Source organism: Theobroma cacao, chromosome 1, assembly GCF_053813885.1.
Source record: "Theobroma cacao isolate CCN51 chromosome 1, ASM5381388v1, whole genome shotgun sequence".
Taxonomy (NCBI): Eukaryota; Viridiplantae; Streptophyta; class Magnoliopsida; order Malvales; family Malvaceae; genus Theobroma; species Theobroma cacao.
Window position 1 is genome coordinate 15,908,108 of NC_142639.1, and position 21,899 is coordinate 15,930,006.

Genomic DNA, 21,899 nt, shown 5'->3' on the forward strand with positions numbered 1-21,899 from the left:
CATTTGGCAAGCTAACAGTTTATAAAAACTATACATTGCATCAAGTATAAATCTTTATTTTTAACAAATTTTTATTAGTGAAAAGATTTAAATTCTTACCCTCTTAATTACTAATTGAAGGATGAACCATTTTTATACCTTTTAATCATATTTAATATATATTTAATGTTTTTCTTTTTTTAATAAAAATTATTAAAATTGAACCGATTAAATTAAGAATGGATAGTATCATTGGTCCAATTCTCAATCCGACTTTTCAATCATTAATTAAATTTACAAATTAAAACATATAAAAGAAAAGGATGACTTTTCAATCATTGATGTTTTCTTTTGAAAATTAAAAAGAAATTCGTGCCCATCCTTTAATGAAAAGAAAAAACAACCAATCCTCTTTTTCTTTTTTGTAAAAATCAATATAGAAAAGATGAAAACTTGATTTTCAAGGCAAATTTTGCCTGATGGGGACCGGAGCAGCTGGGAAGCCGTCAGCTTTTGACATTATCTTATCTTCTCTCATTCTATGCCGCCAAATTACTTGACAAAGAAACAGCCACGTGTAACAAAAAATGATTTTATTACTGATTGAGGAAGAAAAATATAGAAAAAAAAAAAGTACATTGGGGTAAGGCCAAGGCGACTAATATAGACAAAAATACTTTAGGATTGTTTTGTTTCCTTATTCACCTTCACAGCCTACCAATTTGTCCCACGCAAAATGGGAGGTTCAGTGAAATCTCTCGACGCGGGAACGTTGGAATCCGTCTATTTGTCCAGGTGGGCCCCACATCTGGAATTCCTGGTTACTGTATCACCTCCCGTGTTTGTCCTTCTCAGTTTGCTCTGTCTTTTTGCCTTCGCACCAAACTTTCCTCTCAGAAAAAAATGGCGGAGGATCTGATGCATGCGGTTCAGTATACTAGTTATGGCGGAGGAGCTTCTGGTTTGAAGGTAATTTACTTTATTCCAATTATGTATTTTATCTTATTTGCCGGGTTCAAAAGTTCAAACACAAGGGAATGACTTACGTTTTTAAAGGTAGACATAAACCTTCTTTTTATGATTTTTTTGCACATAACATAACCTTTTTTAAAAATAAAATCTTAGTACTATTGTTTTCTCAAGGAGTAAATAATATTAAATTGTTATGAAAAAGATAAAAGAGATTTATAATTTTCACTAAAAAGATAATAAAAATCGTATTTTTTACAACTTCTTCCTCAATACATGATCGCTAACATTTTTATAGTTTAGTAAGGATGAGGAAAAACCACTTCAATATCGCTAACGTTTTTATAGTTTAATAAAATCAAGGACAAGTTTTTTGTATGTTATAATTAAAAAAAAAAAAAAGGGGAAATTACGGATTTGCTCTGAGGTGAGTCAAATCTCCTTATTGACAAAAGTGATGCGAAGAAATGATGTTTGCAGTTTTCTGCAATTTTAATGAATTTTCTTTTATGTCAAATGTATTCTGGTGGGAATTTTATTTTATGTACTTATGCTTAGAGTGTCGACAGAGTATTCGTAATTTTAATTTCATAAGTTTGACGTTATTGCGTATTGGCATTATAGATCCTATATTGTTTTGTTTTTATGTCTGCTTCATAAATCATTTTTTATTTTTGCCGAGCCAGTAATTTCATTAATCAAAAACTTGCTTGTTTAAACTCAAGTGCAAGCAAGTCCTGCTTACAAGGATACACCAGAATACAGAATGCAGCAAAAGTAAAAAGCCCTCAAAACAATGCTAACAGAAGCTCAAAACCCAGGAACCCAACGAGACAATTAGATCACCCGAGAGACCTGAAGAGGAGGTTGGAACAAGTTTCAGAACCCCCTTAGTTAGAAACTTCTTTAATTTAAGGCTGATCCCTCCACAACATTCTTTTTAACTTACTTTTCCTCATGGAGTGAAGTCGTTAATAGTCAAACATTCAAGTTTTGCTGCAACTATACCCCATAGATGGACATAAACTTGCTTGAACAACCCTCCTCATGCTTTAAACTATCTTCTTATCCCAGAACATCTGCAACACCTGATTGGCCTCTATGAGGTAACTCCACCCATTCCCCATTATAAAACATAAAACATTAACATTAGGAATTTAAGATTCAAATATATAAAATAAGGTTCTTAAATATAAAGTCTTATTGTCTTTTTTAGTGAAAATTAAAAGGATTTTTAGTGGAAATTTGATACCCTTATGAAAACAGAATTAAAATATAAAGTTTTACTTGGAAAAAAAAAAATCTCATGGTGTTATATGAGAAGAGGGGTCTATACGCAGTTCATTTTTTTTCTTAAATGGACATTTCAATTAAGGTTGGTAGTCTAGTGCTTTATTGATCAAAGGAAGGGGGAAGAAGGGTTTTAAAACCTTATCATCGAAATAAATTTTGATTGAAAGCTTCAAGAGAGGGTAGGCATTAGGAAACTGAAATTTCTAGAATGGAAAGAAATGAATGGTTGAGTTCAGGATTTGCTCTAAGGAATCTAAGAAAGGGTCTGAGACGTTGACAGCAAAGTGGTAACATCTTTTTTGCAAATGTGCTTCCAGCATTTTCCTGCTTTTGTGAACTTTAAAAGACTGCCCGAGAGACTTGATGTTATAACAGCTGCGAGTTTTTATGCCTGTTGCAGCATGTTGAAGTTCCGATTCCCACTCCTAAACAAGACGAAGTTCTGCTAAAACTGGAGGCCTCTAGTCTCAATCCAGTTGACTGGAAACTGCAGAAAGGGGTACTGCGGCCCTTTTTACCTCGCAAATTCCCCTATATACCTGGTAGTTTACTTTTTTCTTGTGGCCGTTTCAAAGTTGTAATCTTCTTGAGACTCTTTCTTTTAATCGGCTGAATGATATTTGTATTTATTTGACATTATTAGCTTACTCTTAAGCTTACATCTGTCTTACAAATCTGGGTTTTCTTACTATGTCAAAATCCCAAGAAGTGCATTCTAAATAATGACTTGTTTAATATCATTTGGATGATTCGACATGGTAATTTAATCTGCATCAATACATTTATGGATTGTGCATTAGTGGCTGTTCTTAGTAGGCAAAATGTGTCTATTTGTTCACTAAGGGATATCTGTGTGTTTATTAACTAGCAAAAGTAAATTACTGGTAAAAAAATCTCTTAATTCAACCACTTGTGGGAATCTTATGGTAAATTATGGGGTCCCATTGTTATGGAATTGGTCTTTTCTAAATGTAAAGACTTTATATCTCAAAAGTAAATTTGGCTCACTATCATATATCGATTGCAACTTACATTAAAAGTATCCAACTTTGAATTATAATTTTCCTTGTTCACTGGTCTCTGTGAAGCATTGCACTTTTCTTTCTTCTAATCTTTTGGTTGCCTTTCTTCAACCATTGGCTAAAGAACTTTTGGTGGAGCAGGTACTGATGTAGCTGGAGAAGTGATAAAGGTTGGACCAGGAGTCAAGAATTACAATGCTGGGGATAAAGTTGTGGCTATTTTTAGCCATGCTGTAAGTTGTCATTCTTATTCTTCTGGTTTTAATCATGTCCAAATTTTTATTCATTTTAGAAGTCCAATCTAGCAGGCTCTTCACTGAAGAGGCACTATCATATTGTAATAATCTGAATGACTGGCTAGTTTTGCACACAAGTTGTAGGGTAGTGTGTCATCAATCATTCTGAGAATAATCAGAAAAGGATATTTCTCATGAACAGTGGAAGAAGTACTAGCAATGTACTAGCCTAGTGGATAAATTTGGAAAATTGATGGCATTTGTGTCTTTGGGTGTTAGCTCAGTCAATTAATCAGGTGCTGAAGTTTGGTAGGACTTTAGTGCAACCGGACTTGGGTGCAACCCCAACAATTTTTGGAATAAAAAGGACTTCTTACAGCCAAAGAATCCACTTCAGAATTGATGTCTTTAGAATCCAACAATGGAAGAAAATTATTATTTCATAGACCCTTATAAAGTATTTTCAAGGATCAGTGCTAGCTTTTTCTCTCCAAATGAACCATGCCAATCTTCCAATGAGTGGCCTTGGTTATCTCTAGTCATGACATCTGCTGAGCATTGCTCTGCTTGCCTGTTTGGATGAATCAAAGTTAATGAAACCTTTGTGTCTTGTCATCCCCGGAATTTGAAAAGCTGTTATATTTCTGATCGTAGGTTGCTTTTCCTTGTAGATAGAAAGATTAACTTTTTAAATGGTAAGCCTTTCACGGGAAACATATGTATGTTTGACATTCCACTGGCCTATTTGTTGATTCAAGCTATAGGAAAATTCCCAGCCCCAGATATTTTTTGCGCCTTCTTAATTTTCATATTGAGCTGTATCATGTTTTGAATGCTACTTTTGTCTATGTGACTATCATTTCCGAGGAAGTCATTGTACTACCACTTTGTGAGGCATTTGGCTGTGAGAAGACCTAGATATTATTACTGTGGGCCTGTGGTATGGTGATTTCATATTCTGGTTGTATTATGAGCAACACAGCATCATTTATGTCATTTGCTATGGCCACCATCTATTATGAATATATTTTTGCAATGACAGACTGGAGGTGGACTAGCTGAATTTGCTGTGGCTAAGGAGAGTTTGACAGTTGCAAGGCCTCCAGAAGTATCAGCTGCTGAAGGTGCAGGTTTGCCTATTGCTGGCCTTACAGCTCACCAGGCACTCACCCAGTCCGCTGGGATCAAGCTTGACAGAAGCTGCCAGCAAGTAAATCTCCTAATTACTGCTGCTTCAGGTGGCGTAGGTCAGTATGCAGTTCAACTGGCAAAGCTTGGAAACACACATGTGACAGCCACTTGTGGGGCTCGTAACATGGATCTTGTCAAGAGCCTGGGGGCAGATGAAGTTCTTGACTACAAGACTCCTGATGGGGCAGCTCTGAAGAGCCCTTCTGGTCGCAAATATGATGCAGTGATCCACTGTGCAATGGGCATTCCTTGGTCTACCTTTGAGCCTAATTTGAGTGCAAATGGGAAGGTAATAGATATTACTCCTGGCCCTAGTGCTTTAATGACTTTTGCTTTGAAAAAGCTTACCTTCTCCAAGAAGCAGCTGGTACCTATGATAATGACACCTAAGAAAGAGAACCTTGATTATCTTGTGAAGTTGGTGAAGGAGGGAAAGCTTAAGACAGTAATTGATTCAAAGCATCCCCTGAGTAAGGCTGAAGATGCTTGGGCTAAGAGCATTGCTGGCCATGCTACTGGGAAGATAATTGTGGAGCCTTAGTTTATGAAGAATACCTACTGTAGTTTTTATATAGTTCAGTGATTGAGGTTGCTAATGAGCCATTTGAATATTCATAAGTTGTCAGTATTGAAATTGAACAATGCAAATGATAATGTGGGGTTTTATGTGGTGCTTTTGCTGGTACTTAGAACAACGATGTTTGGTGTATTTTGTTATGAATTACGTATGATGATACTTGGGATAATCAGGATTTGGTACTGTGGATAGTTAGGATATGTGAATTTTGTTTATGAAATGGTTTTTAGGCTTTTAGCAGATGCTTAAGGTTGGACTCTGGATGTAAAGCAGCAGGGTTTCAAAAGTTTATTATTTTGTGTTGTAAGTGGAAGACCTGGTTCTAGCAAATGAAGACTGAGGATGCCATTTTGGCTGCTTATATTTATCAAATGTTTGGGCACCAATGAGATGAAGGAAAAGAGAGGGACGAGGACAAACGAAAGAGAAAGATTCCTTTTATCTATAGAATAGAAAATCCTTTCTCCCAAGTCCATTCCAAAATTAATATTTTACAAGGTTCCAAAGAGAAGGTTCTAAGGTGTATTGCATTTTTTTTTTTTTGATTGGGGCAAAAGATTCGAACTCTATTATTTAGATAGGAGATCATGTACGGATCAATAAATCAAATATTTGAATGCGTGTTTTGTATATCTCTTGAGTCGTTTTATAATAAGCATTTTTCATATCTCTTACTTTGCAATGCGGTCAAATTTTAAAATTTAAAACTTCTTAAAAATTGTAAAATAAAATATTAACTAACTTAAATTTTTTAACAAATTTTTTATTGTATCAAAATAAACTTTTATTATAAGTTTTTATATTGATAAAAGAAAATTATGTGATGCACGTGACTTTAACGGTCATAAGTTTATGATATATTTCATATTTATAATAGATGATGCAATGTTTTTCAATGGTGAAATTGATAAATTAAAATGATTTATCTCGAAAGAAAAATATTCTCATTCAAGTCATTTTACTACATCAATATTCATCGTGTAAAAGATAATAACTGATATAAATTTAATAACCATTTAAATCACGGGATATAATTCTGTCAACGTATGAATTAACTTAGATATAGGATATGGGCTAATTTAGGTACAATGAAAAGATTGTAAGTTCATTTAGGAAACATAACAAAAAAAATTAAAGAGTTATTTAGTACTATAACCATTATTTTTTGGAGCCAATTTATAACAGCATAGATTATACATGTAAATAAAAGAAATACACGAATGACCACTTAAAAAAAATACTATTTGCAATTTTTGAACATTTTGATTCAACAATCGAGTCATCCTCGCTTAAAAATTATAGTAGCAGTAGCACCTGATTAAACATACTAGTAACTCTTTCCACCAGGCAGCAGCATCAAAACGCTCTGGTTCCAAGCCTATAAGCATAATCAACGGCTACAATTGAACTTCAAAAGGCCCGCTCTCCCATATCCCAACTCTCCTCTTTCCAGTTTCTCTCAGCAGTTCACGGCAATTCTCATACTGGTACTTCACATTCTCTTCTAGTTAACTCCTTCTAATCTCCTAACCTTGTATTTTCTCTGCATGTTTCTCACAAAAAGACTAGTAGTCAAGCTCCCCCGCGGATTTCCTGCCCTTATCTCTGCCTCCATTCTCTACTCTTTTTCTGCAGTAGCCCCAAAAGACGCAGCTCATCATGCTTCATCTTTAATCAACCACCCAAACTGGAAAACAAACCAAACCCTCAAATCCCTAGTTTCCCACATGAACCCCAGTGTCGCTGCCCAGGTTATCCTCCTCCAAAACGATAACGCCTCACTCGCTCTCCAATTTTTCCGATGGGTTTGTCAACACTCCACGTATTGCTACCCTATAACTGGTAGAATCCACCTCTTAAACTTGCTTATATTCTCCCATTCATTTCAAATTGCTCATAAGGCTATAATTGATCTAATAAAAAATTGTAGTACATGTGAAAACGATCTTTTGAAGCTAATGGAAGCGCTTGACGAGATGAGGAAGACCGGGTTTCGCTTAAATTATCCTTGTTATAGCATACTTTTGGTGTCTTTAGCTAAGTCAAATATGGGTGTTTTAGCATCTTCTGTATATAAAAGAATGGTAGCTGAAGGGTTTGTTCTCAGTGCTATTGATTATAGAACAATAATCAATGCTTTATCCAAAATTGGCTTTGTGTGTCAAGCTGAAATGTTCATTTCCAAAGCTTTGAAGCTTGGGTTTGGATTGGGTACTCATATTAGTACTTCTTTAGTGTTGGGCTATTGTAGACAAAATGATCTCCCGGAAGCCTTTCGGGTGCTTGATGTTATGTCCAAACGAGATGGTTGTGGAGCGAATTCAGTTACTTACTCGATTTTAATACATGGTTTATGTGAGGTTGGGAGGGTTGAAGAAGCATTTTCTCTGAAAGAAGGGATGAAAGAAAAGGGTTGCCAGCCAAGTACTCGGACTTACACTGTATTAGTCAAGGCCTTGTGTGATAATGGATTGATTGGTAAGGCTTTCGATTTGGTTGGTGAAATGAGTGGGAAAGGATGTAAGCCTAACGTTTATACTTATACCGTTTTGATTGATGCATTATGCAGGGAAGGGAAGATTGAGGACGCTAATGGGATGTTTAGGCAGATGTTAAAAGAGGATGTTTATCCTGGAATTGTTACGTACAATGCATTGATTAATGGATATTGTAAGGAAGGCAAGATTATTTCTGCTTTTGAGCTTCTTAGTTTGATGGAGAAAAGAAATTGCAAGCCTAATATCCGTACCTATAATGAGCTTATTGAAGGGTTGTGTAAAATTAACAGACCATATAAAGCAATGCTCCTTTTGGGAAAGATTGTTGATAATGGCTTATTGCCTAACAGCATAACATATAATATTCTGATTGATGGGTTCTGCAAAGAAGGCCATTTTTATATGGCTTCCAAGATATTTGAATTGATGAACTCACTTGGTGTTAATCCTGATGGTCATAGTTACACTGCTATAATTGATGGGCTTTGCAAACAAGGGAGTCTGAAGCTTGCGAATGGGCTCTGGGGTAAGATGATAAAGAAGGGAATTAATCCTGATGAAGTAACATTTACTGCACTTATGGATGGGTTTTGCAAGATTGGTAATACTGGAGATGCATCAAAGCTTTTCAAGATGATGATTGTGAATGGTTGTTTGAAGACTTGTCATGCGTTCAACGTATTTCTTCATATTCTGAGCAAGGAATGCAAGTTAACAGAGGAATATGCATTTTTTGGGAAAATCCTAAAGCATGGTTTAGTTCCTTCTGTTGTGACTTACACAATATTAGTAGGTGCACTTTTTCAAGCAGGCAAGGTTGAACAGTCTTTGAGCATGTTGAAGCTGATGAAACAAGTTGGCTGCCCTCCAAATGTCTATACATACACTGTCGTGGTTAATGGCCTCTGTCAAATTGGAAGAGTTGACGATGCAGAGAGAATCCTGCATCTCATGTTTGATTTAGGAGTACCTCCAAATCATGTTACATACACTATATTGGTCAAAGCACATGTTAATGCTGGTAGGTTAAATCGTGCCCTTGATATTACATCTTTCATGGTTAAAAACGGATATGAACCCAACTGTCATATCTATTCTGCTCTACTAGCAGGGTTTGTTTCATCAAACAAGGTCACTATAGCTGGAAGCTCCAGTTTTATCAGTCCCCTAGATTTTGGTTCACCACCTACTGCTGAAAATTATGATGAATGTGTTTCCAGAAATGTTCTAAAGGAAATGGATCTTGATCATGCGTTGAAGCTCCGGGCTGAAATTGAGAAATTCGGCGGGTCTGTTTTAGATTTCTACAATTTTCTAATTGTGGGTTTATGCAAAGGGGGAAGAATTGTTGTTGCTGAACATCTTACCAAAGATATACTGAAGGATGGTTTATATCCTGACAAGGCATGTTTTTCTATCATTGATTGGCATTCCAAGAACAGCAACTGCAACGAGTGCCTCGAGGTCTTGGATCTCATTCTCAGTCATGGTTTCCTTCCATCTTTTGCATCTTATTGTTCAGTGATCCACTGTATGCGTAACAAAGGAAAGATCAAAGAAGCACAAAGACTGTTTTCTGACCTCATGAAAGACAATAGTATTGGGGAGGCAAAAGCAGTATTACCCCACATTGAGTTCCTAGTAAATTGTGATGAACCTGAAAAATGCGTAGAGCTTCTAAAACTGATTGAGCAAATGGCTAACAGAGAGAGGCCAGTCATCTAGTTTATGCTCCATGATTTCTTCTCATTTGGCATCATTGCTTATCTGAACTGTGCAGTCAGGATCTCCCAGACTAGCTAGAGGAGAAATAAATTTACAGTTTTGTCCCAAATTTGTTGGGTAGCTTGTCATTGACTCACCATAAACCAGACTCACAACAGGATTACCAGGTGAAATCTAGTTCATACTCAACACAGTTTTTTCTTTTGTAGATCTGATAAAATCCGGACAATGTTAAAAGCATACCCTAGGAAAAGCCCCGTGTAGATGTTAGGACTGTAGTAGGAAATATTTTTGCTCCCATTGTTGGGATTGAAGGTAAAGCAAATAGGGCGTCTAATTATTACCTCCTAAATTTTTTAAATGAATATCTTTTGCCAATCTAGGCTTATGAGATTAGATATATTTGCAGGGATTATTGGATTTCCTTTTTCTTTGTTTAATTTTTGCTAAAACTATGAATTGTTTCACGTTGAAAGCTAAGCAAGTTATTTCAATTCATTATACTAACCTTCCTTAAATGTTCAAACAAACACATTTTCTGTCACCTGAATTTCTGAAAAACGTGCGTTGAATGCAACTTGCAATCAACCCTAAATTATGTATGCTTTCTTTAATACACTTTAGAAAAAAAACAATGTTATTATGGTAGTCTATTAGTTTTGCCCAGTCAGGGGTAGTTGCAAAGATAAGTATCTATAGACTCATAATTTTGTAGTCTAAACCATGAGTCAGCAGCGGTCCAAGGTCACTCACGAATGGTTTTGTATTGATGGATTTTGATCAATCTTTAAGTAATTCTACGACTTAACAAGTAATAATTTTTATATGCTTTCAAATTAAAAAGATAAATAGAATTAGTCTCGTGTAATGGTTTAATAGAGAATAAAGCCACATTCCAGTGTTGTAACTTTTACAAATACTTAATTATATATTATTATTATATAATATAACTTATGATGAAACAGTGAATTTTATAGGTCGATAATCACCACATAAAATAATTTATAGCTTTAGAACCTCAAATTTTGAAATGTAAAATGTTGAAACTAAAAAATAAAATTCGACTCAAACTTGATAATTTGTGAATAAATAACAGATAACAAATCAAGCTTAAAGCAAAGGAGATACTTGACTGACTCCACCAGGTCTTTAGCAAGTAAAAATGGCAACCCATTACCTATACTCGGATTTGAAAGGTGCTTGTTAAGAAGGAACTGGATTTTCTAAATGCATTTTGAATTTTTGTTGAATTATAAATTTACCTCATTCACAACTTGTTTGCCTTTGGTCGTATAATAAGTTTTTTTTTTTTTTTAGTAAAACTGTTCTAAAAGTACGGTAAAAAAAGAGTTAAATAATGTTTGACAAATTTAATACACAAGTGCTCTAAGATATTAAAAAACTTGATTAATATTTTTATTTAGTTTTAATAAAAAAAATTCAATTTTATTACACAAAATTATAAGTTTTTGAGTGAAAGAAATTAATAAAATGAAATAATTTTTTATTAATTTAAAATAATTTATTAAAATAAATTAAGAAATAATTTGACCCGAGTAAAAAAAGTGAATGTGAAAAAACTATAGTTTTCCCTATAATTTTATAAATTATTCAAGGGTAGAGTGTAAATATAGATAAATTCTATTAATTATTTGTTATTATACACTACCACTTTTTGAAGAAATTTTGATTTATAATTTCCTCTAAAAGCTTAATAGGAGTTTCATATGAGTTAATAATCTTAAATTTTTGACCAACCAAACACATTACTTCTATTTTTAAACTATAGAAACACTTTCAAGACAATATATAAAGATGACAATGAATATTTTATAATGGAATACTTTATACTATTATATCTAATTAAATATGATTAAAATATTTTATAATTGAATTTGAGTAACAAAAGTACTACTCATCACAAAATGAAATAAGAATAAGATAATAGTCATAAGGTACCTTAAATAATAATTTTTAATATTAAATTTTTAGTTTATAAATTATTTATAATTAATATAAATTCATTAATTGTTCTATTAAAATCTGAATTTATTCTCGGAACAATTCCAATAGTAAATGTAAATTTTTTTAATAAAAGTAAGATATAATAAACGATATAATAATTAAATTTTAATGGAATTGGGCTTGGATTAACGGTAAATTATTCTCGGCCGAATAGCTGCTTAGTTTCCAGAAGGTCCATGCGTCAACGTGTCAGCTGTTAAGCAGGAAAGCATGAATGCCCTATGCTACCATGCTAATGGGATCACTACTCAAGAGGAAACCCATTTTTCATTTAGACCCGAATGAAGACAAAGGAATAAGCCGGATCCGAACCGTGTCAATCACACGCCAAACCCGCACATAAAATTCCCCACGGACAGGAATACCCATAAGCGAATCCTTCAATGACGCTTAGGTCGTGCACCAGATGCGCGCATTTAAGTCACCGTCGATGTCACCCCTTCTGGGCAATCTCGTCAAAAAAAATGCAATGCTGTAATATACCAAGTAGTTGAGGGTTAATCTAGTAATTCTGAGAAAAATAATATTATATCATCGCGGGGACCACCACCCTTCCCCACCACAACCAAGCATTGTTCTTCGTTTCAATTTTTAAAAACAACAAAATCCAAAAAACATAAAAAAAAAAACTAAAATTATCTTTTTATATTTAATTTTTTATTATAATTCTATTTTTTTTTGGTTTCTTCTCCTTCGCTTGTTCTGCGGAATTCTCTCTCCTATGGCTTCTCCAGTAATCTAAATTTCTCTCTCTAAAGTTCTCTCTGAAACTCTTCCTTTTCCTTGTTTTAAACGACATCGCTTGTACATTGGCGATCTGTTTCCGTTTCTTGCTTCCTTAGATATTTTTGACGCTTTGGTTTTGGAAGGTGAGTTTAATCTCTCTTTCTCCCTATCGGTCTTCTTTTTTTGTTTAGAAAAAAAGTTTTGTATATGATTTTTGTATATTCGGAATTGTTTTTTTGATATTTGTGTGTTTTACATCATTTTTCCTTGCACGTTGGAAAGTAGTTGAAGTTTTCGTTTTAGTTTCTGTTTGTTTCCCTATAAAAAGGGGAGGAGGAAGAATTGTCGAAATTTTTTGATAGTTTTCTTTAATTTCCTTTTTTTTAATAATGGTGGTAAAAGAAAAGAAGACTGATTCAAATTCTACTGTGGCCTATGTTATGGAATTAGGCATAGCTGAGTGGTGGTGTTCGTTGTATGACAAATTGAGAGGTGAAGGTATATGTATATTCCATTTTTTTATAACAAAAAAAAGGTGCCTTTTTGAGTTTTTTCGTGAGGAAACTGAAAGTAGTTTTGAATATATGGTTTTATTATTAATTTTTTTTTGCTAAGCGTACATAACATTGGTTTAGTTGCTATTTGAATCCATATTGTTTCCTTTTTTTTCTAAAAAAAAATTTTAATTGCAATGATTTTTCTTTAATTCAAGAAAAGCCGCCCTCCCCCTTATGATTTATATTATTTTCTGGATTTAAATGGATTTGGTTTATCTGCTTCCCATTTAGAAAATCGGGGACTTGACTCAGCAAGTTAGCGCCCTTTTCTCTTATCTTTTTGTGTCATGATCGTATAAGGTGTGTTTTTTTTTTTTCAAAAAAAAATTTATATGGTTAAGCTGCTAAAAATCTATGTAATAATATCTTCACATCTGGGAGATCTGATTGAATTTACTGATATATATCTGGCGCAACTCTGGTTGTTAGGAAATCCAAAGAATTCATTGGTTTTGAAACTCCTTGTTTGATTAATGGAAAAAAGCAGGAAAGGAGGGAAAATCTAACGGCTTGTGTGTTTCTGACCACATAAAAGTCGATCCATGGTCCTCAGTCCACATTTCTTTCTATGTCTAAGCCACGATCTTACAATCTCTTTAAATTTGTTTTGTATGTTTTATATACAAACCTTTTAAGACTGAGTCTAAGCATTGCTGTCTGTGTATTGGGTAGTTTCTTTCTTTACATTATTATGAATAAGTTGGTGTTTACGAGTTATATTGATTTTTATTAATCATTGTTTACAGCCCACCCTGGTTTTTGATCTATGGGGCATCATTTAAGCTGAGTGTAAAGAAAATGGACCAAGCCACTAAGTTCAGCTCTTTGACTGGAATTCTATTGGAGGTCTCTTAGACTCGTTGGTTTTAGATGATACGAGCTGGCCGCAGCTTGTAGAAGCTGCATGTGAGAATGTTGATAATTTTCTGGCTGATATTCAATCATTCTTACAATGAGAAGTCTGTTCCTGTCAACATCATACATTTCATGCTACAGTTTGGCACTAAACCATATCTGCAAGCTAGTGATCAAGTCTATGTCGATACAGTAGACACCTCTAATTGGAGGTTGTTAGAAGTACATTGACAAATTGTTGATTGTCATTTGCTACGACTGCAATAATGGAAAGGTTAGTTTGTTGCCACTGCTCTTAACCTTGGTAGCTTTCTCAAGTTTTCATTGAAGCCTTGTATGTTTTTGGCGCTATCCCTTGCTATTTTGTCTCTTTTCACTTAGGTATAAAATTTTGGAGGAGCTTGGAGATGGTACTTGTGGTAGTGTGTTCAAAGCCTTCAATATAGAATCATTTGAGATTGTAAGGAACTTACTCTGCCTCTTGCTTCTTACCTTTCAGTTTGAACAACTACATAATTTTCTTTTCCCTTATTTGTCATTAAGATTTTGTTCTTGTGCCCTTTTTCTCCCTCACCTATGGTTGAAGTTATTTATGATTAATGTTTAATGTTTATATTCTTTGCTGCACTTGGAGAATTTCTTCACCATGGCATGAAAATAATGAAAAAATCCAAATAAATTGCTTCTAATTTTGACGAGCAGGAATGTTTGTACTTGGTCTTATGTGATGATTGAAATTACCGTAATGCCTTGGAGATAGCAAGTGATGAGTGGTGCAGAGTTTCATTCATTCAAGTTCCTAAGTTACCCCAGACAAAAATGGGGTGTCTTTGACAAGTATAGGATCGATTTTGAAGTCAGTTTGAGAAATTGAATTGTTAGTGAACTCTATATTTTTGTTGGTCAATCCTTCATCTACTAGCCACTAATATTTGGTGGTTACTTTAAAATTTATATCTTGTTGCCCATTCACCTTAGAATATCTGAACCTTAGTTGATAATCCCTCTCTATATGCACCTCGGCATGTGTGCCTTCCCACCCCCACCTCCTTCCTTGGAAGAGGGGGTTGGCAAGCTTGGTGAGCTGTTTATGACAAGAAAAGCTAAAACGAGACTTTAAAGCTCTGAATCCTACTGGACATGCAATGTATGAAATGAAGCTCTGTGCTTGAAACTTTGACTTTACAGGACTACAAGTGTGTTGGATATATGCATGCCATGAGATATTAGAACACCATATGTATGTATATATATAAAATACAAGGGTAGAAAAACTGAGCCAAAAAAAAAAAAACTGTTTGGTGTACTCTTTCAAGATTTGATGTACTTGGTTTACTTTGGAAAATGATGTCTGGTGTTGTTTCATGTCAACGAGGGTTCATCAACTACTGACAGTGATCATTAGGAAGACCTTGGATGAAAAACCTAATCTCAGTCTATTGTGGGTGGTTGTCTTGATATGTTTTTCCTGTATATACTCATCTTTAAGTTTGACCAAAAAAATATTAAATTTACTAAATTTGTAACTTCCTTGAGTCGTTGTTCCTCATTGCTTTTTGTAAATGTTTCAAATCTAGGTTGCTGTAAAGAAGATGAAAAGAAAGTTCTACTTTTGGGAAGAGTGCATGAATTTACGAGAAGTTAAGGTATGCCATAATAATTCCCTGAATTTAGAGCTCTTTGCTTTTTGTCTAAGCCTTAATCAAGTTCCATTATCATATATCATTCATTCATACACGCATTTTCTTGATGGTATGAGTAACTTATTCTCTGCAGGCCCTTCGTAAACTAAACCATCCTAATATTGTAAAGTTAAAGGAGGTTGTCAGGGAAAACGATGAACTATTCTTCATTTTTGAGTACATGGTAAGGGAGGTTTTTTTTTTTTTTTTCTAAAATTCACATTATTATCAGTGAAAGCATGACATTTTAAAATTCTATCTTCCAATTAACTGTGTAATTTCACTCTCTGAGTTTTTAATAGTATGTTGCAATTTATTTTTATAATTTTTGATTGATATAAATATTAGGAATATGACTATGATTAAACTGGAGCTAGGAACATCAAGAAGAATGGTCAATGTCTTATGTTTCTAACTTACACTTTTTGTATGATTTTACACAACAAATTAGTGGATTACCATGATGCTTAGTTACAAATTCCAGTTTGTAATCATTTTCTGAACAGGCGCTGCGCTAAAATGGATCTGTGCAATTACAATGTTTAAGGGTTCAGAGTAGATGTGAAATTTGAAAGCTCCATAATGTCTTGTTTAAAATTTGGAAGACGGGCCTTTCTTTCACCAAAACTATCTATGGATGACTTTTACAGGTTGCTATACTTGATAATAGTGAAAGAGTTGTGCTGATACTTGCATTACTTTCCCCTCAACACTTAAAAAAACCTCCAATTTTTTATGTCCATGTTCACCAAAATATCTTGGTTTCTCCTGGTGATAAAGGGTAAATCATTGTAAAATGGCTGCCTTTGCCTGGTGATTTGCTCACTTTTGATCATGCCTCTTTTGTTCAGACATTAATGATACATTTGTTGCAGACTTCTGAGTAATGCATTGTAAACTGGCTTGTTTTGGTCTTCAATTGAAGTAATCAATAGTGTGATATGTGATTTATTTGTAAGCAAGCATGAAGTTGAACAAATTCCCTGCCTATTCATTTGGTAAGAGCTTGAATTAAACATCTTTTTAGGAACATAATCTTTACCAAATCATGAGAGAGCGACAAAGACCTCTTACAGAAGGGGAGATACGGAGCTTCATGTCTCAGATGCTGCAAGGACTTGCTCACATGCATAGAAATGGATATTTTCATCGAGATTTGAAACCTGGTAAATGTTCCTGTGATTCAAATTTTTTATTTGCATCTTCATGGTCGTTTTTGCACATTGAATTGTGGATATCTCTATAGAAACGTATGTGCTTTTTTCAGAGAACCTGCTGGTGACAAAGGATGTTCTCAAGATTGCCGACTTTGGACTGGCTAGAGAAGTATCATCAGTGCCTCCTTATACAGAATATGTTTCCACACGGTGGTAAGTAATATGAAGTGGTGTTACCTCTTTTGCTTTGCATGTATGCTTGTTTATGTTCACACCATGCTGGTGCAATTTCTTTGATTGCTTCATTATCTATCCTGTTTGGACAGGATTAATTTTTTTCATCTTATCATTTGTGGGTTATTTATGTCAGGTACCGTGCTCCAGAAGTTTTGTTGCAGTCCTCCTCTTACACTCCTGCAATTGGTATGTGCATAAGACTTGAATCTCTGTCTATGTGTGCCTGTGTCTATACATATGCACATCTTCTAGTAGCTTTTATGGTGTTGTGGGACCAATTCAGAACTTCACCTTAATGAGATTACATATTTTCCATGCTAACTTTATTTATTGAGTTTTTCTTTCTTTCCAGTAAATTTATTCTTTCAGATTTATCTATGCCATGTCATGTTTTGTTTTGCTTGAATGATGCCTTACAATGGTAATATTTACAGATATGTGGGCTGTTGGTGCGATATTAGCAGAGCTTTTCACTTCATCTCCTATTTTCCCTGGTGAAAGGTGATATAGTATTCCACCTTCTTCTCTTTTTAATTTTGGTGGAAAACGATTTAAATTACAGCAATCCTTTTGTGCGTACAAATATCCTTTCTCACAGCATAAACATGCCCATGCAATGCAAATACTTCTATGTCCACATTCTCTAACCATGGGTCCCATGTGTATTATATATAGTAGTATATACTAACTTCAATATATTCCTGCAATTTGCTTCCAAGTTTTGGTCTTGATTAAGTTATTGTTATGATTGATGTTGTAAAGCTGGGATGTCCTGTGATGCTTGACTCTGGTAATTCTGTTGGATTTTTAGTGAAGATTGCAAATGTTGATAATTTCAATGGCTTAAATTACCAGTTTGATTGATTTTATGTGTCCAATAACCCAACAAATGTATGCCAAGAAAAAGCCAGCACAACATGGTTGATTATTGTCTGTTCTTAAGCTGTTTCTGTTCTACATTATATTCATATGTCCTGTAGGCAGTTTTAACCTGAAAGAAATCGATTCTACCTACCAATGCACATGTAGGATCTTTTTGGCATATGGAAAAAATATCTATGGTCTTTTGCTGTTTTTATATACTATTGTTATGGGTATATACGTGATTATGCATGCATGCTTGCAAGGATGGGGATGCATAAATATAGATGTTAGGAAGGAATATTGATACCCTTATGCGTAATAATCTTGGCAGTGCTTTGATCCTAAGATAAATATTTTTACTTTCCATGCAAGTTTCTTATTTACTACTTTTATTCTTGTTTGCTATTGATTCATACATAATTTTGTAGGTGTTGTATGGCAGTTTTGTTGTATAGCTTTTTCCACTGAAGTAACAGAAAGATACAGCATAACTTTTTTTTTTTTCTTATGGTACTACTTTCACCTCTTGGCAGTGAAATAGATCAACTGTACAAGATATGCTGTGTTCTGGGTGCACCAGATTGGACTTCTTTCCCTGAAGCAACAAACATCTCTCGTCTAATCCATATTAGCTATTCCGAGGTAGGTTTTTTTTCTTTATATTTATTGGTTATCTATTATTTGCTATGTTTTGACCTTTGCTTTTATTTTATTTATTCTTTTTTTTTTTTTGGCAGATTTTACCTACCAACCTATCAGATATCATTCCCAATGCGAGCTCAGAGGCTGTTGATTTAATCATGGTCGGTATTGTGGTTGACTAGCATTTAGCAAATTGACATTTGCTGTATTATAATGCCTTACACCCTTTATTTTGACTGTATGTAGCAACTTTGCTCATGGGACCCATTAAGGAGGCCAACAGCAGATCAGGCATTGCAGCATCCTTTTTTTAATGTAATATGTGTTCTTGAGTTATTCTCAGATTTGTATTTGTATTAGATCAATTTTTCTAAGATGTCCTCGACAGGTGGGCGTGTGGGTTCCTCATCCACTGCTGCATGATCCACTTGAGTTGAGGCTAAACAACATGGGTGAGTTTTTGAAGTTCACTACTAGTTCCCATGCAAGTGATCAACAACATTTTCTGTTCTCTTTTTTCTGGTTCAATCTATTAATATTTTTTTGTACTATTCTGCAGGGGCGGAGCCAAATCTTGAGTTGAATCTATGGGATTTTGACACTGAACCTGATGATTGTTTTCTGGGCTTGACACTTGCAGTTAAACCAAGTGTTTCAAACTTGGGTAATATTGTAGTACAGCCTGTGTCTAGTCTTTTATTAGCTACTGATACCTCATAAATTTCAGTAACTGCACTGCATAAATACATATGTGGCACGGGAAGGCATATTTTACTGGTATCTTCTGGGTGAATATGGGGGAATTGTGGAGGGGTGTCTTAGAACTCAGGATTTGGTGCCTGCCACCAGTACTTGGCGAGGCAGAGATTTTAGGCACTCGTGGAGAGATGGAAGTAGATGAACCTAGAAACCCTTTCTGCTGTTTTCCACTTAGGAAGGAGTATTCTGCAAGATATGTAGTTCTCCTCATGACAAATGTAATATGCTTTTTGGTGTTATAATTTAAAACTATTTTAGCATTCATTCTGAATGGATATTTGCTACAAGGCATCGTTAATAAAAGCATCATTGTTTTGGAATGTCCTTTGACTTACATGATTTTTATGGATATATTCCCATTTTCTGGAACTTTCTTGTGTACTATATCAATCTTTAAATTCTATTTTGCCTGGCCTCTGTCAAGGGATTCAATTTTCTTTTAATATGAATCTGACTGATATTTATTTCCTGCAGAGGTGGTACATAATGTCTCTCAAGGTATGGAAGAGGTGAGTTTTGCACTGGTAGACTTAGCAAAGCTGCTTGTGGCTATCATATATCCTTCATGTGGATCAGATTGTTTACCATTATTGAAATATAGCTAACTTCTGAACTTCATGATGCAGGATATACTGTTTTGCCCTCGGCTGAAAGATCATCCAGACCAATCAGGTAATTCGTCCAATCCTGAAATATCATCTTCAGAAACAGAGACTAGGTTAAAGGGGAATTGGCAATAGTGATCATTGATAAAGCAATTTGGTAGAAACAGGTCTTTGTTCTGAACTTTAATCTGGGTAACATTCTTTATTTGAGTTAATGGTACCAACTTGTTAAACTTTCCAGAAGTCACACAGTTCATCGGTTGTTTCATTTGCTTTTTCTCCTTTATTTAGTGTTTGCCACTAATGGGCTAGGTTTTTTTCCTTCCAGTTGTTTGGTCATTACTTACTCCTGATCAAAATGGAATTCACACACCAGTTGAATCGTCCCTATCTCTCTCATTCAGGTGAGATCATTTCTTTAGCACTCGTGTTAGAACTGGTGTATGTGGTGACACTAGCAAGTAAGACATAGGTATATTGATACTTTAAGTGAACAATTGTCATGGTCCCTAGAGTTTTTATATTTTCAGTTTTACCTTTTTGTTTGAAGTAGGTGTTCCCCATTACTCATCACTAAATAGAGGAATCTCTTTGATCTGTTCTAGCAGTTTATACTTAAATTACTGGTGCAATAATACTATAATGGTTTAGTTACTGTTTTAATTAACATAAACCAAAAGTAGTTTTTCTGAACCTGCTTTCTGCATATGCTGGTATTACTTTGTGGCGCTGGCTTGATGTATGTGTGCATCTAGATAAAAAAAGAAAAAGAAGCAGGTCTCTTTTATGCAGTTTTCACCCCTTCTGTGCATTACTTCCATTATAGTAGATCTTTCGATGACGTGGCATCCGATATTCGCCCTCTTTTGGGGGGGGGAAATTTTGCATTGCAGTTCGATTCAGCATCCACCAATTGGAGTTCCGCAATCTGCTGGGTTTGCAATCGCATCATTGCAGCCCAACCTCTTAGAACGTCAATTGTTGGCTGTATCCTCCCCCTTCCAGCATGGTCATTACCTCTGACTGAGTTGATTGGTTAATCTAATAAGGGGTTGTAGAAAACATTTGTATTTATTTCATTTGTTTATTGTAAAGTTCCATCTAGCACTCTCATAGCTCCTATTGTTGTCTAATTTAGCTGCCAGCCACCATTGGCCAGGCAAAATTGGTGTCCTGGGAAAGCTCCCTGGTTATAAGTTTTTCAGATTTCAATTTCAATTTCAATTTTCATTATAGGAAACTGTACTCTTACAGTCTGTTGGCGGAATATACATCCTGGTTAATGTACATTTTCTTTGGTGCAGAGCAGTGATAATGAATTTTTATCATGTAGCATCAACTAATCACAAATTTCCTCAAGAGGTTCACAAATCAATGGTTGATGATGTGGGAATACGTAAGTGGGAGAGTGTATCATTTGCCTTTGGCTTAAGTGGTTAGGTCGAAGAGTATAGGCCTGAAAAGCCTTCTCTCCCTGGCTGGCCGGCCGGCCGGCAGGGTTCATGAGCTGCTGGTCTACGGGCGCGCCTTACTCGGCGAGCTTCATCTTGTGCTGCTAGGTTTGCCTTCCCCGGTTGGCTTTAGCCATTAATTTTGTAGCACCGACCTGGTTCTACAGCTCATAGCTGTCTCTTTGAGAAAGTTGAATCTCTGAGTGATGCCATTATTTCTGTCGTATTCATGCGTTTACGTTTTTGGCATATTTTAGGGACAAATAGAATCGAGAATATTCTCTCTTTCATCTTTTCTTCTGGTGAGAGCATATTCTTTTGCCAACGCAAAAGGTCGTCGGGGAAAACGCATCAACATCTTATCCGTCCAAAGTTTGGTGCGTGACTTGTTAAAAAATATAATGGTTTAATAAAAATTAATAAATAAATTATTAATTGTTATAATAGATATATCATAATTATTAAATGTTTTTCTTTTTATAAAATTTAAAAACTCTAACCACAGCTTTAATATTCAATAATAATAGAATAGTAACTTTTTTATTTTTGTGCCGTGGCTTTCATATCTTCAACCAGATCAGTGGGCAAATTGGCCTCTATCTCTGCATTCGGCAGGAACTCCTTCCACTTTCTCTAGCTCTCCCTTATGGACATGCCTGGCTCCTTGTCAACCTCCACCACATCTTGGCAGCATCCCTGATGTTTTCCTATGAAAAATACCCATCCTCTCCACAACTACGCACCTCCACTGCAACCTTAATGTCTCCAGCCATGAGCTTGGAGTTCAAGAACTGGTCACCCTTGAACCGTTGTTATAAACCCCCAACTCACCTCAAGCAATTATGTTTT

At 35.0% G+C, this 21,899-nt stretch overlaps 3 protein-coding genes across 6 annotated transcripts; all 3 read left to right on the forward strand.

The window, feature by feature from the left end:
* Positions 1-678: 678 nt before the first annotated feature.
* On the forward strand, positions 679-5,436 carry LOC18612689 (chloroplast envelope quinone oxidoreductase homolog). Its single transcript, XM_018118919.2, has 4 exons — positions 679-948; positions 2,642-2,783; positions 3,405-3,496; positions 4,542-5,436. Exons 1-4 carry the CDS (start codon positions 883-885, stop codon positions 5,229-5,231), a joined length of 990 nt encoding a protein of 329 aa, XP_017974408.1. The 5' UTR covers positions 679-882; the 3' UTR covers positions 5,232-5,436.
* Positions 5,437-6,555: 1,119 nt separating this feature from the next.
* Positions 6,556-9,884, forward strand: LOC18612690 (Pentatricopeptide repeat (PPR) superfamily protein). Of its 2 annotated transcripts, XM_088803326.1 has the most exons (2): positions 6,945-7,109; positions 7,198-9,884. In XM_088803326.1, exons 1-2 carry the CDS (start codon positions 7,069-7,071, stop codon positions 9,488-9,490), a joined length of 2,334 nt encoding a protein of 777 aa, XP_088659452.1. In that variant the 5' UTR covers positions 6,945-7,068; the 3' UTR covers positions 9,491-9,884. The 2 variants fall into 2 exon arrangements, with proteins under 2 accessions (XP_017974114.2, XP_088659452.1); XM_018118625.2 differs by having other exon boundaries at positions 6,556-9,884.
* Positions 9,885-12,150: 2,266 nt separating this feature from the next.
* Positions 12,151-21,478, forward strand: MHK (Protein kinase superfamily protein). 3 transcript variants are annotated; one of them, XM_018118766.2, is made up of 18 exons: positions 12,151-12,384; positions 13,545-13,927; positions 14,035-14,113; positions 15,231-15,299; positions 15,430-15,519; positions 16,363-16,501; positions 16,603-16,705; positions 16,863-16,915; positions 17,164-17,230; positions 18,127-18,235; positions 18,331-18,396; positions 18,482-18,550; positions 18,624-18,687; positions 18,795-18,899; positions 19,469-19,503; positions 19,621-19,666; positions 19,928-20,003; positions 20,904-21,478. In XM_018118766.2, the coding sequence occupies exons 2-18, from the start codon at positions 13,920-13,922 to the stop codon at positions 21,037-21,039; spliced, it is 1,314 nt and encodes a 437-aa protein (XP_017974255.2). In that variant the 5' UTR covers positions 12,151-12,384; positions 13,545-13,919; the 3' UTR covers positions 21,040-21,478. The 3 variants fall into 3 exon arrangements, with proteins under 3 accessions (XP_017974255.2, XP_088663853.1, XP_017974253.2); XM_088807727.1 differs by having other exon boundaries at positions 12,154-12,384; positions 20,909-21,478; XM_018118764.2 differs by lacking the exon at positions 20,904-21,478 and adding an exon at positions 20,493-20,888 and having other exon boundaries at positions 12,159-12,384.
* The last annotated feature ends 421 nt before the right edge of the window (positions 21,479-21,899 follow it).

Coding starts and splice junctions, on each gene's coding strand:
- LOC18612689 (XM_018118919.2), top strand. CDS start 883: ATGGCGGAGGATCTGATGCATGCGGTTCAGTATACTAGTTATGGCGGA. Junction 949..2,641: donor GAGGAGCTTCTGGTTTGAAG/GTAATTTACTTT, acceptor TGCCTGTTGCAG/CATGTTGAAGTTCCGATTCC. Junction 3,497..4,541: donor TGGCTATTTTTAGCCATGCT/GTAAGTTGTCAT, acceptor TTGCAATGACAG/ACTGGAGGTGGACTAGCTGA.
- LOC18612690 (XM_018118625.2), top strand. CDS start 6,815: ATGTTTCTCACAAAAAGACTAGTAGTCAAGCTCCCCCGCGGATTTCCT.
- MHK (XM_018118766.2), top strand. Junction 15,300..15,429: donor TGAATTTACGAGAAGTTAAG/GTATGCCATAAT, acceptor TATTCTCTGCAG/GCCCTTCGTAAACTAAACCA. Junction 19,504..19,620: donor TCTCTCAAGGTATGGAAGAG/GTGAGTTTTGCA, acceptor TTCATGATGCAG/GATATACTGTTTTGCCCTCG.